We start from the raw sequence: 18,969 nt of genomic DNA on the forward strand, positions 1-18,969 counted from the left end.
AGAAAGACGTCATATCTAGGACACATAATGCGCCATAGGGAATTTGAGTAGCTCCAGGCAATATTAGAAGGCAAGATTGAAGGTAAAAGGGGCATAGGACGAAAAAAAAAATCTTGGCTACGAAACATCAGAGATTGGACCCACACAAGAGGAAATGAAAAAATTCATCAAGCCCAGAACAGAGAGAAATTTGCCATATTGATCGCCAACCTCAACAGAGAAGGCACTTAGGAGGAGGAGGAGCACCATTTGACCACGTTGTTACCATCTAATGAAAGAGAATTTATTTTATATTACCAGCGAAATATTAAGCGAACACTTCAAAGGTCTAAAGAGAAAGAGACCTGTTAACAGGTTAATTATTTCAACGTGTGTATTACCAGCCTACGGACAGAGCGGTAATTTCAAAAAACGTTAACATACCGGGGTGTTGCTAACTCACACTAACAGAAGTCCGACATCATTGTTGTTTCTCGTATCCTAGTTTCCACTGCTTTCTATCTCGCCAGTCATCATCCTGTAGATGCCTTTTGGTCATGACTTGTCTGATGCCCTCGTGCCATGTCTTTCTCGGGTTTCTTCTTCTTCTCTGCACTGGTCTGCATTCCATCATTTTCTTTGGCCACATGTCTCCATTCATACTTATTACATGTCCGTACCATCTCAAACTCTTGGCTTTAGTGGTGTCAATTATTGTTTGACAATAATTGATACCTTATTATCTTTATGTTATCTTCTTAATTTCATACGGACGGTTGTGAATTATGAAGCCAAACACGATCACCTACTTCAAAACTTTCATTCTTACATCGAGAATCATATTGATCTTTCATTCTATCACTGGCTAACTGGATGTGTTGTTGGGCAAGTTCAGGAATATTGTTCATTCTTAACTTTAGGCGGTCGACATATTCTTCGCTTGCAACATGTCCTTCGGAAGGTCTACAGCTAAACTCCAGGTCGCAGGGCAAACGAACTTCACGACCCAACATCAGGCAGATTGGAGTCTGGCCTGTAGTTTCATTCATGGCCAAGCGATAGGCCATTAGGAATAAATAAATGTGCTGGTCCCAATCTCTTTAATGTTCTGATACAACTTTGGATAGGTGTTTACCCATCGTTCGGTTCTTCCTCTCGACCATTCCATCTGGTTGAGGATGCAGGGGTATCGTTCTAATCTTATGGACACCAATCAATTTACAAACGTTTTGGAAGAGGGTTGACTCAAAGTTTCGCCCTTGGTCGGAGTGGATCTCTAAGAGAACACCAAATCGGCTAAAGAATTCTTCAACAAGTACCTCTGCAATGGTAGCAGCTTCTTAATTTGGTATCGCATAATCCATGGCTAGCAGGATATATTTATTTCCATCATTCGTTTCTGGAAATCGACTTGCAATGTCGATTGCTGCTCTTTCCATAGGACTGCCAACAGTGTACTGTTTCATGGGTGCCCTCATTTTACCAACTGGACCATGACTGGTTGCACACAGTTCACATTTGCCATCTGCACCATCTTCTTACATCATCTTTACAGTACACCCAATAGAATCGTTCTCGAACCTTTTGCAGAGTCTTCGTAATACCAAAGTGTCAAATACTAATGTTTGTATTTTGAGAACGATTTCCGAAGTGGAAATTGAAACCAAAGTGTCTATCTGATGATACTTTTAGGTACAATCAACTGAAGCTTATATTCTGTACCATCATCGTTCTCAAAGGTTCTATACACAAGGTCATCTTTTAGGAATAGGCAATTCCATTGGCTCTAGTAATACTTGACTTCTGGACTACATGCACTAATGTCTTGACAAAAAGATCTTTCACTTCGACGCATCCAATCCAATACTCTTTTTATACATGGATCATCTGCTTGGGCGTCTTGTAGCTGTTGAGGCTGCCATCGACCATTAATGACGGTGGTTCGTCTCACGCGGTAAAGTCATTCTTCTAATTTAAGACAGTGATTACAAGTTGCACTGCATGGACGTCTTGACTGAGCATCAGGATTTGAATAACTTTTTATAGCCCAGTGTTCGATCTGTTCTAGCTTTTTGACTGTTATATTATTTTCTTGCAATTTACGGCGAATGTGACCTATGTCGCCACCAATCCAACATCTGAGTTCGCGTCTCTTCTGTATCGTTTTATGAACTACTTTCCGTACGATTTCCTCCAGACGTTTATCGTTTTGTTCGTCGCTTTCTTCAGAGGTTCGTACTCGATAGCTCCGTGAAGCTTGACTAGCTGTTTCGTGTTCCAAGGCAAAGGCGAGCTCTTCTTCTAAAACTTTCGGTCTTGCTAGTGGTAAAGTTTTTTGTAGTTCACTCCCTCTCAACTTATTGATGATGATGATTTCCCTTCAGGATGATGGCTACAGGAATTTACTACGGGATCTAAAACTACTGCATTAACTAGTGGTAGCACTTTCGTATTAGTTATCATGATCTCTAACTGTTTGATTTTCTCTTCTACCTTATCGAATGTTATCGAAACATTTTCAAATTTCTCGTCGAATCTTTCAGAAACATTTTCGAATGGTCCATCATTCTTTCTAGAAGTTTTTTGTTAAAACTGCTTCTTATGCTGATTGAAAATGGAATGTATCTAGTTCATCTCCATTCTTGTTGAGAAGATCCTTGAATCGTTCTTGAGGGATCTTCTTAGACCCGCTGCAGTCTTCATCTCGCTCTTCTAGTTTTCACGTAACTGTTTTACTCATAGTTCTGCAAGCCGAATCTTTGGTCAGGCACACACGTACTTTTTAAATGTTCTTTCTTACAAATATCACTATTGAACTACCCGGATGTTCCCGATGAACAATACTTTACAAAAGATCCAAAGTCTTTTTCAAAAGTCACTGCTGAATTTATTTTTTAATAAATAAATGATCTCACACCGTACGATAATATATTATCAACCAAACTAAACTAATATCAGCGCTGCTTATATATATACAAGGTATTATGTACTAGAACAATCTAGAATAGTCCACCTCTATTTTCGCTTGTATTGACGCCTCGATTCTCACCGGTCGATACATCATCGTCTCGAGATGCAAACATTACATGGCTACGATGAAATAAGCTCGTTCGTTACACTACAATGTCTCAAAAACCCCATTTCCGTTGACAGTTGCATCTTTTTGTGCACATTCTGTCATTTGCCAGACCTTAGTCCCATAAGTTGCGATACTTTCGACTGTGGTCTTGTAGATTCTGATTTTTGTTTCTTGTTTAATTTGTGTGTTTCACAGCACGCAATTTAGTTGTTTTGTCGCCTGCTTAACTACCCAATTCATTTCTTCATTTTAGTCTCACTAGAGCCCTCTTAAGACATTACATCTCCGGGTTAATGGTATGACTTAATATTCTTAATTTCACAGTGGTCTAGTACTAGATTATTTCGATCTGCTTTTTGGGTAACTAGATACGAACGGTTTTTTCTATAATTATCGTCAAACCCCAAGCCATATATCCTTCATACAACTTTCTGATCATATATCTTAAAAAAATAATAATAGCTTATGTAAATTCCTTGTAATAATGTCACAATTAATCTTGTTTAACTTTATTTGATTTTGTTGACTAATGTATCAGCTTTATTACACTGACACTATATACCAAATTATTATCTTCGTTATGGGACACAAGAATTAACTGACGTGCCCTGGGTCCGAAGTGGAGTGTTCAAATAACGTATGGTGGTATCATTTCTTAATGATTTGATGAGACAGAGGGGAATCGCGAAACGGGCGGCCAACTGATCTTGCCTTTCCTTACAAATTCCTTAGTTCAGGCATATATATATATATATATATATATATATATATATATATATATATATATATATATATATATATATATATATATATATATATATATATATATATATATATATGTATATAAATATATATATAATATCCAGTAATTCTTGTATATATATATATATATATATATATATATATATATATATATATATATATATATATATATATATATATGAATTAAAAGGTGAAAAATATATGGCACAAGATCACAATTTGTCAAACATTCCGTGTATGAATCGGTATCAATAAAGTGTTATAACGTTATTTCCGTATCGTCAGCGACTCGGGCTGATACAAATTCACACACAGAACGGTTGGTGAATGTCTCCTGCTTATTTCCCACATATTTTGGCCTTTCAATTCATCAAAGCGATAGCAAAACTTTAGCTGAAATCGTAAACTTTTGCAAATTTCGTATAGCTCAACAGACAGATATTGTCAAATCGATTTCGTTTATGGCCATCAGGGTAGATAGCACTTTTGTAGCTTTCCACTTTAAGTGGGAAATAAGAAGGAGACATTCGTCGACCGTTTTGTGTGTGAATTTTTATCAGCCAGAGTCTCTGATCATGCAGAAACAACGTTATAAGACTCTATTGTTACGGATTCATACATGGAAGGTTTGACGAATTATGTTCTTGCGCCATATATTTTGGTCTTTCAATTCATCAAAGTGATAGCAAAGTATTTTGAAGGCCCAAAATTAAAGAAGACCTATTATTTATGTCTTGCATATAAAAGTAGTCATTAGATTTGTGCTTTATGATATGCTTAGGTTATATATTAAAATTACATACAAATTTTAAACTTTTTCAAAAAACTTTTATATTTCCCAAACAATGTTACTTTTGCTTTTCAGTATTTCAACGGTGATACTACCGCTAATGGGCGGTAATGGGAGTACATTTACATTTACACATTTCCGTACGTTGCCACCCAAACAATAAACAAAGCATAGTTAGATTTAATCTACATAGTACCTAATCTACAAAAAGCTGTCACTATTATATTTCATATACCGTTTGTATGATCGTTGCGGTCTGCTGGCTCTTTCGAAACTGAAAGTCTAGACATTTTAAGGCTCATTGGTATATAGATGTTAATTTTAATAAAATTTATATTTAGTTGGGATTACAAATCGTCTGGAAAATTTACGAAAAAACCGAAAATAGGGGAAAATGGAAGAAAAACATCTTAAAATAATCTTTTTTTTTCGTCTTTATAGAGGGGGGTCTGGAATCTTCAAAAGACATCTCAGTCCAGGACGCCGCCTGACTAACTTTAGTGCAGGATTCGTTCTTCGTACTCCTGGTGATAGATCCCGAGGTACTTTAAAATGCCCTCTCGTCGCCAAGTATACGCCGAACGCCTACCTGCTAAACCAGCCCCTTCTCTGTCATCCAGCGATCCGGAAGCGGAATGGCCGCTGTAAGGCCGGCATCACTTCCGAATCACTACCTTTATTTATTCATTCTCCATTCATACACATCCACACTCTATTCTTCATCAAGGAGACTCCCTGTCTCGTTCCAGGTAGCGCGTAGAAGACACTTATCGCTCCTAGTTCGGCATCATTCCCAGATGGGTATTTCCTCCTTCCCCTCAGTCTGACTCATGCATTCCAACTCATACAGTGTGACCCACGTTTCTAGCTTCACCTTTCAGCATCATTCACTCTTACCTTTAGCGTTGGTCCAGCAGTCTTTCTTCCTCTTCCTTTTTCTTGATCACTGCACGGATATAGCTGTGTATGTTAGTCCAAACTAATTTATTTTCAATCATTCTCTCAATCATTTCTCTCACTGTAACAAAATTCACACCTGTCTCTCTCTCTCCATTCTGTTCCTTTCCACTATCCATCTGCTGCAATCTAACATCGTATGTGTCACAGTGTCCGAGTATCCACAGTATAGGCATTCATCTGTATCAGCATTTCCGATCCTATAGAGGTAGGCCCTAAAACACCCGGGTCCTGTGAGCACCTGCGTCAGGAAATAATCCAGTCGCCTGTGGCCACAGTCCACCCAATCTCTTATGTTTGGGATCAGCATTTTCGTCCACTGTGCCACATCTTCCGTGTTGTTGCATTCTTCTTGCCATCTTTCAACTAACCTTTCCCTTTCCTGTCTTCTCTCGGCCACAGTAAGGTTTGGACCTCTTCTCTCATAAAGCTCTTTTCTTTCCACCGCTAAAACATGCAACGGGATACATCCAGTGATGGTCCATAAGGCTGCCGCAGACACAGTCCTGTAGGCGCATGCCACTCGCAACAGACTTGTTCTGTCTACTCGTGTCATGAGACTCCTATAGGTCGTTATCTCTACCGCCTCGCTCCAGACTGGTACCGCGTAGAGGACGATCGACTGTACAACACCGTGTAAGACCCTCCTCCTTTCGGATTTGGGTCCTCCAATGTTCGGTATCACCCTCCCAACGCAGCCGCACTATTCGCAGCCTTCCGGATCACCTCCCGCACGTGCTCCCCCCATTTTCCATTCTGGTGCAATGTCACTCCTAGATACTTTACTTGTTTCTTGGGTGTTAAAAATGCTCCCGCACATTTGAATTCAATATTTTGCCTGTTCCTTGTCCCCTTCAGAATGATGGCTTCGGTTTTCTCTGTCGCAAGTTTTAGTCCGTGCTGCTTCATCCATTTTTTTACGACGCCGCCTGCGTTTCGAACCCGGTATTTGAGATCTGGCTCATCCCGGGCCACTACCAGTACAGCGAGGTCATCCGCGAATGCGAAGGGTGCAAGACAGATCACTGGGGTGCCCCGGCCGTCACGTCCACCCGGCCGTTTTGATCCAAAGATCAAAAATATATTCGAAAACGGCTACAAGCACAAAATTCCTCTAATGACGAAGAGCAAAAAACTTTTGTATTTGGTTAGCCCTTTTTCGTACAGTGTAGTATTGAAACAGATAATATTCTGTATCTTTTTGAATCGTTTATAGACAATAACATCATGCAGATAATTGTAGATCAAAATAACTTATATGCATCACAGAGAGGTGCTGAACTGAATTTATCAATGGACGAGCTAAAAGCATTCTTTGGTTTACTATTTTTGTTTGGGCTTAACATATACATACATACGTCTATGTGGTTGTATTGGTCGAATAATGCGAATTTTCACAACAAACGAGCATCAATGATACGGTTTTTGAAAATACTAAAATTTATTTATATAGCGGACAATACTCAAATGCCGAAAAAAGGAAGAGTGAATATAATAAATTGTATAAAATTTAACCCATACTTAAAATTACACCTGTACGCACATTGCACGCACTGTACACACTGTACGCACCTCCTTACTAAATTCAAGCACAATTTTAAGTCTTCCAATCTTTCTATTGTTGAGACTATAGTGGCATTCAAAGGTCGTTCTACGATGAAACAATATATGCCGTTAAAACCCATCAAAAGTGGGTTTCAAAGTTTGGGAAATTGTTTGCAGCGATACTAGCTATATGGTAGACTTTCAAGTCTATCAAGGCAAATCCGAAAATCCGGAGCGGTTAGCTTTAGGTGAAAGAGTTCTTCTAGACTTATCGAAACCTTTAAAAGAACAGAGATGTTGCTCGTATTTTCATAATTTCTTCTCCTCCTTTCCACATTTGTCCAAGAGCAATTCACGACTATAAGCGGCGTATAAGAGGTGTTTGATTTGTTTGACCACATTAATTCCACATTGCTTGGAAATCACGAAGATGGTGGATCAAGTTTTTTAGTATTTTTTGGATGCAGCAATCGTGAATTCGTATGTAATGATTAGAATAATTAAAAAAGTGAAAACCATACTTCTAAACTTTTTAACTACTTACAGTTTAATAGCTGCATAGTACATCCACTTATCGGCACATTTTCTAGCACAAAACAACGGGGAAAACCAGTAAATGCAGTCAAATTCGTTTGTCAAATGTAGATGTCCACTTACCTATAATTTCTACTTATCGGAAGTGTGCATTCTGCAATACTAAAGAAAAACAGAAAAGAAATCATTTGTGTTGCCAAATTTGTAAAATGTTAAGCTTTGTTGTCGTACTTCTTCTTCAACATCTTTGTAACTAGTTATATCTATTCCCAGATATCTAAACCTTGCTTCCCGCTTTGTTATCTTCCCATCAATTTTGATTTTACATCGTACTGGGTATTTAGATGTGATACATTTGGTTTTTTCTGCTGATATTATCATATTGTATTTTTTGGCTGTTGTATTAAAGATGTGAGTTAATCTTTGGAGTTTGTCTTCTGTCTCGGGGATTATTGCGGCGTCGTCTGCATAGCATAATATTTGGATTTTTTTGTTCCCCATTTTGTAGCCATGACCTTTACGTACTGCTTGTATTATTTCGTCCATTATTATATTAAAGAGAAGTGGGCTTAACGAGTTACCTTGCCTGACTACGCTTTATACTGGTATACACTAAGTTAGTTTTCCATTTACCTTTGCCTGTATTCGATTATGGAAGTAGAGGTTTTCGATGGTTTGTATAATACTGATTGGTATGTTTCTTTTATACAGTAGGTATAAGACGTCTTCGACTTGGATGCGATCGAAAGCCTTATGCGGCTTAACATAGATATGCTGGTTTATTGTACTCGATGGCCTTTTCTGTGATTTATCTTAGTACAAATACGGCGTCTACGTAGGATCTACCGGATCTGAATCCTTGTTGTTCATCTAATAAAGTTATTAGTTTATTGATTTTGTTGGTTAGGACTTTTGTGGTAAGCTTAAGTGCGGTATTCAGCGGATTTATACCTCTATAATTGTTGGGGTCTTCTTTATCTCTTTTCTTGAACATTGGTATCATTAGGCTGTTTCTCCATGCTTGTGGTATCTTGCAATGCAATATTAGTTTTTGTATAAGTTTTGTCATCTTTAGAGTTATACTTTCTCGTCCGTATTTTAGAAGTTCGTTGGTTATTCCTTCTGGTCCTGGTGACTCTATTTTTGAGTGAATTTATGGCTATTTCTACTTTCTACGAGCTTTTAAAAACTGATTTCGATTTCGTGTCTTATTTCAGGTACGTTATTGTGTTGATTATTATTTTCTTTCCCTTTAAACAGTTCCGTCAGGTATCTTTCCCATTTGTTTGCTGGTATGTTATTGTATTCCTTCAATTCTGCCATTTCTTTCCGTTGGTTTCTTATGAATCTCCATATTTGTTTTTGTGTACCGTAGAAGTCGCTTTTCATCCTTTTTGTAAACTGTTCCCAGTGTTAATTTTTGTTCTTCTTACCAACTGGTTTGTTTCATTTCATATTCTTCTATGGGTGTCTCGAGATTCTGGAGTACTAGATGTTTTGTACTTCGTATAGGCCCCTCGTTTCTCTTTAGATTTCTCTTTAATTTTTTTTTCTGAACCATGGTGTATTGTTGTTGTTTTTCTTTTGTTCAGTATAACTTTACGTTTTCCTAGAGTTTCTGTTGCTACTTCTTCAATGTTGTTTTTAATTTTCTCCCAGCTCGTGTTTATATCTTTGATGTCGTCTATTTGTTTCATCTGTATCTTCTGGGCTAGCCTCCTTTGGGACATTTCTCTTGTAGAGTCGTTCCACAGTGATTCTACATTGAATTTTTTCTCGGTGATTTCGGGTAGAAAATGTTTTGGTGTTATTTTCATTCTTATCTTTGCTAGTACTAGTTTGTGTTCACTCCCTGCGTCTGCTGAGTTTAAAGTCGGATATCTAGAATTTGCTTTGGGTGGATTTTTCCATTAGTGACTATAAAATCAATCATAGATTTATGCCCCCTGGGGTTTTCAAATGTATATTTATGCTGGAGCTTATGGTCGAAAAATGTATTATTGATTCTCAGTTCGTTAAAAGTACAGAGATTAGTCATGAGTTCTCCATTTGCGTAGACATGGTTTTCATTAAATCTTTGCTTTTATTCATAACGTAACAAATTGGAATAAAACGGTAATAAAGAGATTGTAAAAATATTTATATTTCCTAGAAAATTCGAAACATCAAAATAGTGTGGGTTACTTTTCTTTAAAATAGTAGTAAACTATTTTACCAAATTTAAGCCTATATTACGTTTTGCGTCATGCATATTATTATAATAATTTACCGCCCTCTAAAATAGAGCCTCATAATTATTTTAACTTTATACTGTGTTAAAAGTCATATGGGACTGTTGTAATAAACACTATTTACTCAAAATAGACTGTGAATTCACCATATCAATAATTTTCCCTATAAAGGATTAAATAAAAATTAAAATAAAGTTAAATAATACAACTGTAATTTCAAAATTCTCTTTTTGTCTTTATATTTTAAAAATGGTTTTAGATCTTACAAACATGTACTATTATTGAAATGTAAAAAAGATTTATACAATAAACCATCGTGTGATTTAAACAATAATAATTATAATGTTATATTATGATTATAATATTAATCCTTATTTATAAATAATACATTAATTGTACATTTCCTAAATAATTATTATCATCATTGTCTCCAAATCATATAACATATTAACTTCTGAACGATCGATTGTAACAACAGGATGGAGTTAAAACCATAAAAAAGAACCCAAGTTCACGTTCGTTCAATCATTATGCAATCATTACCTACTCGAGTGAATTCGCTAATACGGTTATTTTATATTATTATCATTAACTTTTTCTTTTACATAATTGGTATGTGCAACCTTGTTCAAAATTCAAGGATTTGCGAATTATCAAACCTGTAGGATACACGTTAGACTTATTGGAATCATTACCTAGTTTTTAAACTGTTGTTTCTGTATTAATTTGATTAATAATAGTTATTATAAGCATTATTTACAGCTTTTATAAAAAAATAATTGACATTTCTATTATGGTTTTCTACTAGACTCTAGACGTCCATGAACGATGAACATGTGACTTCCTGCTTGATTTTTCTTGTCTTGTGGCTCTAAGCTCGGGGAAATAAAATGTTTCTGGGGACTGAAAAATTCCGATATTTGGATTTGTCACAATATTCCTCGTCTGGTAAATGTTGCCTTATCAGTAAAAATAATTGTATCCAAAACAAACTAGGTTAATATTTTGTATATCTTGTAAAAATTGAGCAAATTGTAGACGCGCAGGTAAATCTTGAGGTAGTAAATTCTGAACAGGAGTGGAATGATATGGATGCAGCATTTCCCTCTTCAATATATTAAAAACAGACGATTGGCTTATTCCTGTTGGCATACTTAATCGGCGAGTACTGATATCTGGATTCTCTGCAACACGAATTAAAATTTCATCTTTTTATTGACAGTAATAGTTTTTATAGCTCCTTGTTGACTTTTAGGACTTCGTCTTACCTATGCGTTTGTAAAGATTTCGAATTCTCAAGTCATTATAGAGCCCAAAATACCTGCTCTCATGCAAAGGCTTTTCAAGAAGAAAAAAACTCATTTTCTTCTTGAAATTTATAAACAAGGAATTCTAGAAGATATAAACAAAAAACAAAAACAAAAAAAACACTACAGGCAATCCAACACTTACAAGAAGGAACTTAGGATGACAATACCATATGTAAAGGGCTTATCAGAAAAATTAAGAAGAATAGGCTATTTTGGATTCAGAGTTTGCACTGAAAATTAAGAACTAAAGTTCTTTGCAGCTGACGAAAGGAGATATACGTCACGGTTAAAGCGTTCGTATCGGCCAATTTGTCATCAGTCATCACCGTAAGGTTTTTATAACATACAATTAAATTACTTCTTCATTTGTTATTTCTGGGCCGTAGGGATTGTTTATTTCCGTCAGACTTCGTGCTGCATCTTCGAATAATTCGTGCATATGTTCTTTCCATCTTCGTAATTTATCTTCAATGGTAGTCAAAATCTGGCCTTCAATGTCTACAACTATGCCTGTATTGCGTTGTTGTCTAGTGTTCTGTACCTGTTTAATTTTTTGTGCATATGGAAATCGACATGTTTGCGTTGTAGTGTTTAAATTTCCGTACATTTCTCCGTCAGCCATGCTTTTTTTTTCCTTTTATCTCCTTTAGTATAGTCTTATACACCTTTTTGTATTCTTTGTCATTTCTACCTTTTAATTTTCTTTCTTCCATCATCTACAATATTTTATCTGTCATCCATTCTTGCTTCTTTTCTCTTTTTGCGACATTGTGGTAATAGATGTCTTCATTTCGTTTCACTGTTCGTCTATGCCTCTAGTAGTGTCTTCAACTATTTTCGCAAAATTCTTATTAATCTCTGTTTTCACTTTTTTCTAGATGTCATTTTCTTTTAGTAGTCTTATATCTATCTTGCTCACAACACTGTTTCTCTTTTCTACTCACAACTAATATTTTTTCGCTACTACGCTTTCATATGTCCAGTGGCGCACCCAGGGGGGGGTTTTGGGGGGTTAACCCCCCCCCCCCCAGGACCCTATTCCGACACTGTTACTTACACGTTTTAAGGACTCAAAATAGAGGTAGCATCATAAAAAAAATTTCGGTGACCAACCAAACCCCCCCCCCCCCAGAAGCAAATTCTAGGTGCACTACTGCATATGTCTATTACACTTGTGTGTTGTACACATCTTCATCTTTATTAATAATTTACCTTTAGCTTAATCTGTCATAGTTTTCTTTATTTTTATTTGATTCGGTAGTTGTGCAAATTATCAAACTTATCGTTTTTTTTTAATGTTTCAGGTATTCGTCTTCAATAAAACCAACTATCAACAAATGAAAGAACGATTAAAAAAGCAGGGAATTGCGCAAATAAGTAATTTAGAATTAGGCCATTACTTCAGTCCATGGTACGCTGAGCACATGGGCACTATAAAAGTCGCCAGCGGAAACCGTTCAGTAGCTAACTGGACCTTGTACAAACTAAGATACAATTATTCTATTTTTAGTTATCCGTCGTTACTTAAAATTCATGGTAAGTTACTTTTTTAGTTGTAAAGATAAGTTTATAGCCACCACTGTCACCGATTTGGATTTAGAGTTTGCACTCTTAAGAACTTATATAGAAACATACATATCTTCAAGTTGTTTAAAATATTTGCTGACACTTAAATTTCGATAGTGTTTTCACAAGACTATGAATATAATGACAACTGGTCAGAGAGTAATCGATAATTATAAAAAATGAGATTTAGAAATGAATATAACCAAGGCAAAATACACTTCCATGTGAGAAAAAAAGTAGATATGGCATAAGTTGATCAAGACTAGTAAAAAAGCAAGAGGTACGTGGATTTAGGTGATATATTATGTAAAAAAAGGACCTATTTGTCGACACACAGCCGATTGAATAAAAAATGACGCTGAAGAAAAGGTCCAACGTCAGGTCCATTAACCTATAAGAAGACGTGTTCAATAATTTAAACTAGCAAAATAGAGAAATATATATTAATGCCAATCAGCAAGTAGATCTCGAAGATACCCAGTTAGGTTCCCATAGAAATGCTAGGGAAACTAGAAAGGTACTTTTTGCGCTAAATATCATATTACAAAAATGCCATGATCAAAGAAAAGATGTATATGCATGCTTCGTGGACTTCGAAATGGCAGTAGATAAAGTACTGCATGTAAAATTAATGCTAAAAAATATAAGAATAGATGACAAAGATATTCGTGTCATTAAAAATCTATACTGTAATCAAACTGCTATCTTAAAAGTTGGAGACAACTATACTAACTAAATCTCCATACAATGAGAAATCAGGTAAGGTTGCATTGTATCCCCAACATTATTTAATGTTTACTCGGACCAATTATTTAAAAAAAAGCACTTGAGAGATAGCCGTATGAAATAAAGCTTAACGGGGAACGACTTAAAGTAGTTAGATACGCGGACGATACAGTATTACTAGAAAATATTAAAGGTCTCCAAATTCTGCTTGATCGTATTCACGAAGTAGGAGAGAAAATGGGCATTAAAATAAACTCAAACAAAACCAAATTTTTAGTCTTTAGTCGTAACTCACATTCAGATGCAGAGCTTTAATTAAATGGAGTACAAGTTGAAAAAGTTCAAAAAATTACATATTTGGGAACTATCAATACAGACCAACTAGTACCAGACATAGAAATAAAATACAGAATAAAAATAACTAAAACTGCTTTTATGAAAATGAATACATTTCTTTACAATAATCATCTCAGTTTAGAACTAAGAATGGTTAAGTGCTATATAGTCTGTCTTCTTCAAGTGCCATCTCCGCGGCGGAGGTCGGCAATCATCATAGCTATTCGGACTTTTGAGACGGCTGCTCTGAAAAGTTCATTTGATGTACATCCGTACCACTCTTTCAGGTTGCGCAGCCATGACATTCTACGCCTCCCTATGCTTCTCTTTCCTTGGATCTTTCCCTGCATAATCAGTTGGAGCAAGGTGTATTTCTCTCCACGTGTAATATGTCCGAGATATTCCAATTTTCTTGTTTTAGCTATATTTAAAATTTCTATTTCTTTATTCATCCTTCTCAGAACCTTTTGGTTTGTGACGTGTTCCGTTCACGATATTTTCAGAATTCTTCTATACACCCATAGCTCGAATGACTCCAGTTTTTCATTGATGTCGCATTCAAGGTCCAAGATTCCATTCCATAAAATAAAGTCGAAAAAACATAGCAACTCGCCAACCTAACTCTTAGTTCCAATTTTAAATCCCTTGTACATAGCACTCTTCTCATTTTGTTGAAATTTGCTCTAGCCTTTGTCATATTTGCCATATTTGTCCACTTGTTCGACGTTGGTTCCGTTTATTAGAATATTCTCTTTATTTCTTTGAGTTTTGGATATTCTCGTAAATTTCGTCTTGTTAACATTCGTTGTTAGACCATACTCTTTTCCATACTCCGCATTCTGGTCACCAGTCTCTGAAGATCTTCAATATTTTCGGCTAAGATCACAGTGTCGTCCGCATATCTAATGTTGTTAATGGGAACTCCATTTTTCTTTATTCCAGCTGTTTCACCTTCAAGAGTGTTTTTCAGAACCTCTTCGGAGTAGGCATTAAAAAGAATTGGCGACAATACGCATCCCTGTCTCACTCCACATCTAATTTCAATTTCTTCTGACAGCTGTTCGTTAACACCTACTTTTGCTCGCTGTTTATAGTATAAATATGATATGATCCTGAGGTCGTTGTAGTCAATCGACTTTGATTTCAGGACATTCATTAATTGTTTATGTCGTACTTTATCGAATACTTTATTATAGTCAATAAAACATACGTATATATCTTGATTGACGTCCAGGCATCTTTAAATCAGTATAAGTAAAAAAGAGCTTCACACGTTCCTAGGCCTTTGCGAAAACCAAATTGTGTATCATTAACGTCTATTACTATTTAAATGGGAATAAGCCACAATTAAAGGTTAAAGTACGTTTATTGACGTTTCAATCTCCACTTCGATTTCCGAAGTGGAAATTGAACAGTATTATTTTCTTCACTTAACAGTATTATTTTCTTCACTTAACTCAAAAAATGTTATATCATTTTTGCACTTATCCCTTCAGTTTTTCTTGTTGTTGGAAATGTATTCACTGTATACAAGAAATATAATATTGAGTCAAGGACGCTGCCTTGCGGGACGCCTGAATATATTGGATATATTTCAGTATAGTCGGTTCCTTGTTTTACTTTGAAGTGTCTATTTTCCAGATAAGATTTTAAGAACTGAAAATAAGGATAGGGTAGGGGCTTCTTTAGTTTTGTAGTCATGCCGTGTGCCAAACCTTATCGAATACCTAAGATATGGCAATGAAAGCAGCTGAACAATATCTTTTGTTGTTTAAATCTTTGTTTATTTGGTTAACCAATCTATACACTTGTTTTATAGTTTTGTGCTTGTTTAGGAAACCAAATTGATGTTCTAGAATTATTTTATCTGTCTATTATCATTTTTAACCTTTTCACGTACATCTTCTCAACGATTTTGCTGAGCTTAAGCAAAAGGCTTATAGGCCGGCATAAAGATACATTTTTGGTTTTTTTTTCTGGTTTAAGGATCATTAGGATTTGGGCCCGCCTCCAGGTTGCTAGAAAAGTAGTTTAATCGCAGAATTGCATTGAATATAAAAGTTATTAGTTTTATGAACTTATCTGAGACTTCTTTCAGAATTTAAAACGGTGCTTAGGGTGCTAATTTGGTTAATTATATTTTTTGCCCCTGTAGAGGATGTAGAAGGATATGACATAAATACCTACATTTAGAAGGTGCTTGCCATATAGATCACCTTTGACTTCATCGTTCCTAGCCAAGTTATTGGCATCATATTTAAGGTTATGTTGTTGCAAAGAAGGTGTATCAGTCACAATCTCGTAAAAATTGTGTTTGTTTTTTACCGATTCTTTATATGATTTAATCAGCCAAGATATGTACAAAGTACACTCAGTAAAAAAATGGAATACTTACAAAAAGCTAGGGAGAAAATTCATGTAAAGAGATCAAAGAAAGACACTCATCGCACATCCTCTTGGAGTAGAAAGATAATTGGCGACTAATAATCGGAAGACGTCGAACATTTATTTTTCTCTTTTCTTACCAAAGAAAATGTATGCCTTATTAATTATGTTTACTATTTTAGGGGATCCAAGGCTACTCGGCAGATTAAACTCACTATTGGGCAACGAAGCCATTCTAGAAATGCAACTGAAGACTTTAGCACCTGCTTTCAAAGACCCTTTGAAGAGACAATGGTTCGAGGAAGTGTTAGACAATTTCGTAAAATTGTGGGAGAGCAATTTGTAGTATTGGTGAGCTTCCAAATAATAAATGCCCATTCAAACATTGTTCCAGCGCAAATTAAAAAGGAGTTAGTTATTCTATTCTTTTATGAAATATGGCTTTTAAGAATGTGATTAAAAACAGTGATTCCTGGAACGACTGGACACCCTTCAATTGTAACAAGACAATTATTATACGAAACTGTCAGATTACATATAGGTAGGTATCTGGTATTTATCTGTGATCATTATGGACGACTATTTAATAATTTATCAAGAAGTATGTACAAAGATTCCCTACTCGATTTTAATAAATAATAATTTATTACTTGTTTTATTTTCTGAATCGCATCCCCCTTATTATATTTGTTTTTTTACCTACAGACGTAAAAGTATGAATTTTTATAAATTTGTAAAATGAGCAATTTTGTACTATATATTATTAAGCTATTAGATATAACACACTTTTTAAACCAAAAAACTGTGCAGTATACAATGTTAACTATTCACTTGTAACAAATATACATGAAATAGTACAGGTATAGTATATGTATGACGTAATTACTGTGAACAACTATATTCGAGCGATACTACCTATGAAATATACATCGATAAAAATGATTATGAAAAAGAACCAGATATTATGTTGCAAAAAAGTGAAGCTGCTAAACGACAATAGCACATTATAAATCTCCTGGTGTAAATGCATTTATATCAGGCCAAAGCCGTACACTACTTATGCCAACTCGTATGGACAGCCTGAAGAAGGTGATCATACACTTCAGCAAATGTGCATTGAATTAATAGAAACTATAATTTAAATGAACTTTATTCACAGACACGTTACAGGTTGTTGAACTATTCCGCCATCTTTTTGTGCTCGCTTTTCAGCACAGCACATACCCACATGTTGTGAGTGGTGATGCGCATTATAAGATACTGTTTCCAGTTAGCATCTCTAGCCTCTCCTACTCAATTCCTATCCTCACCTCCACGAAGTGTGGTCTTGTCCACACCGGTGGACCCCGAAAACCTGAGCAACCTTGTTGGAGATTGGGTAACCAACTCCAATGGAAGGCAGGGTCAGGGCGAACGAGGAAGGGAGAACATGGCCCTCTGAAAAGAAGGTTTTGCTATGGACCAGCGACCCATACAAGTAAAAAAAAATTGCTACGAAACGAATATTATTGCCTCGGAATAGGACAGATTATAAAAACAAACGACGAAAGCTACGGACAAAGGATATTCTATTAGGAACATGGAATGTACTAAGTTGGTACAGACCTGGAATTGCCACGACAGCGATAAAACAACTAGAAAACTTGAACTATAATGTAGTAGCCATTCAGGAGATGAGATGTACAGGGTCTGGAACAATACACATGGAGAAGTCATTAGTACTGTGGTCTGGACATGAAACTCGACATTAAAGAGGATGTGGCTTTGTAATACATGAAAGACTACAATCAGAGTTATTAGACTTTAAACCAATAAACGAACGAATCTGCATCATAAGATTAAGAGGTAAATGGTCCAATTTAACTATATTTTCAGTGTATGCACCAACCGAAGACGCATTAGAGGATGATAAAAATGAATTCTACGACTCTCTAAATCAACTCTACACAGAAGCTCCTAACCACGATATTAAAATAATACTAGGTGATCTAAACGCAAAGGTAGGCACAGAAGACTACGTAATACCGGTGGTAGGAAGATATAGTGTACATGAAGTTACAAACGATAATGGATCACGTTTGGTCGATTTTGCGACAGGCTGCAACTTAGCCATCAAAAGCACCCAGTTCGCTAGAAAAAAGATCCACAAGGCAACATCGAGATCAAACGATGGAAGAACAAATAATCAAATAGATTACGTATTGATTGATGGGAGACATTCTAGCAGCATAATAAGTGTAAGAACTATGAGAGGGCCGGACAGCGACACAGACCATTTTCTCGTAAAGGCCAAGCTCAGAACAAGAATTTCAACACAAACAACAGATAAACACACAAAGATCGAACGATGGAATGTGGCGAAGCTGAAAGAAGAAAATAATCAAAGACAGTACCAAGTAGAATTAAGAAATAGGTTTCAGGTTTTGGAAATAAATGAAAATGAAAGTGAAGATATCGATCAGCGATGGAACTCTATAAAAACAACTATTACAGAAGCAGCAGAGAAATCTGTCGGAAGAACGAAAAAAACAAAAAAGAAAAAATGGTTTGACGACGAATGTGAAAGAACTCTAAAAGAAGCAAACAAAAGAAGAATTGATTATCTGTCGAATCCATTAGAAGAAAAACGTATACGATTTCACAGAGAGAAAGAGAGCAGCAGCTAGAAGAACACTTAGACAAAAAAAGAGACAATATCTGCAGCAATAAATTGAAAAAGTAGAAGGATAACACAGACGAAATCAAAGTAAAAATTTCTACAGAGAAGTA

The 18,969-nt window shown here is 35.8% G+C and overlaps 2 protein-coding genes across 5 annotated transcripts in view; both read left to right on the forward strand.

The window, feature by feature from the left end:
* The window catches only part of tsl (membrane-attack complex domain containing protein torso-like), a 219,484-nt gene extending 202,635 nt beyond the window's left edge, over positions 1-16,849 (forward strand). For all 4 annotated transcript variants that reach the window (XM_072530025.1, XM_072530022.1, XM_072530024.1 and 1 more), the window contains 2 exons: positions 12,492-12,723; positions 16,383-16,849. In XM_072530025.1, coding sequence (XP_072386126.1) covers positions 12,492-12,723; positions 16,383-16,546 — 396 coding nt within the window. In that variant the 3' untranslated portion in view covers positions 16,547-16,849. The remainder of the gene's footprint in view (positions 1-12,491; positions 12,724-16,382) is intronic.
* A 594-nt stretch (positions 16,850-17,443) lies between these two features.
* Positions 17,444-18,866, forward strand: LOC140438905 (uncharacterized). Its single transcript, XM_072528539.1, has 2 exons — positions 17,444-17,603; positions 18,076-18,866. The coding sequence occupies exons 1-2, from the start codon at positions 17,444-17,446 to the stop codon at positions 18,864-18,866; spliced, it is 951 nt and encodes a 316-aa protein (XP_072384640.1).
* The last annotated feature ends 103 nt before the right edge of the window (positions 18,867-18,969 follow it).

Source organism: Diabrotica undecimpunctata, chromosome 4 (genome assembly GCF_040954645.1).
Source record: "Diabrotica undecimpunctata isolate CICGRU chromosome 4, icDiaUnde3, whole genome shotgun sequence".
Taxonomy (NCBI): Eukaryota; Metazoa; Arthropoda; class Insecta; order Coleoptera; family Chrysomelidae; genus Diabrotica; species Diabrotica undecimpunctata.

Excerpts from the sequence above, each read along its gene's own strand:
- LOC140438905 (XM_072528539.1), top strand. The coding sequence starts at position 17,444 with ATGCGCATTATAAGATACTGTTTCCAGTTAGCATCTCTAGCCTCTCCT. Across the intron at positions 17,604-18,075 it reads CAACTCCAATGGAAGGCAGG|TGTATGCACCAACCGAAGAC; the intron begins GTCAGGGCGAAC and ends CTATATTTTCAG.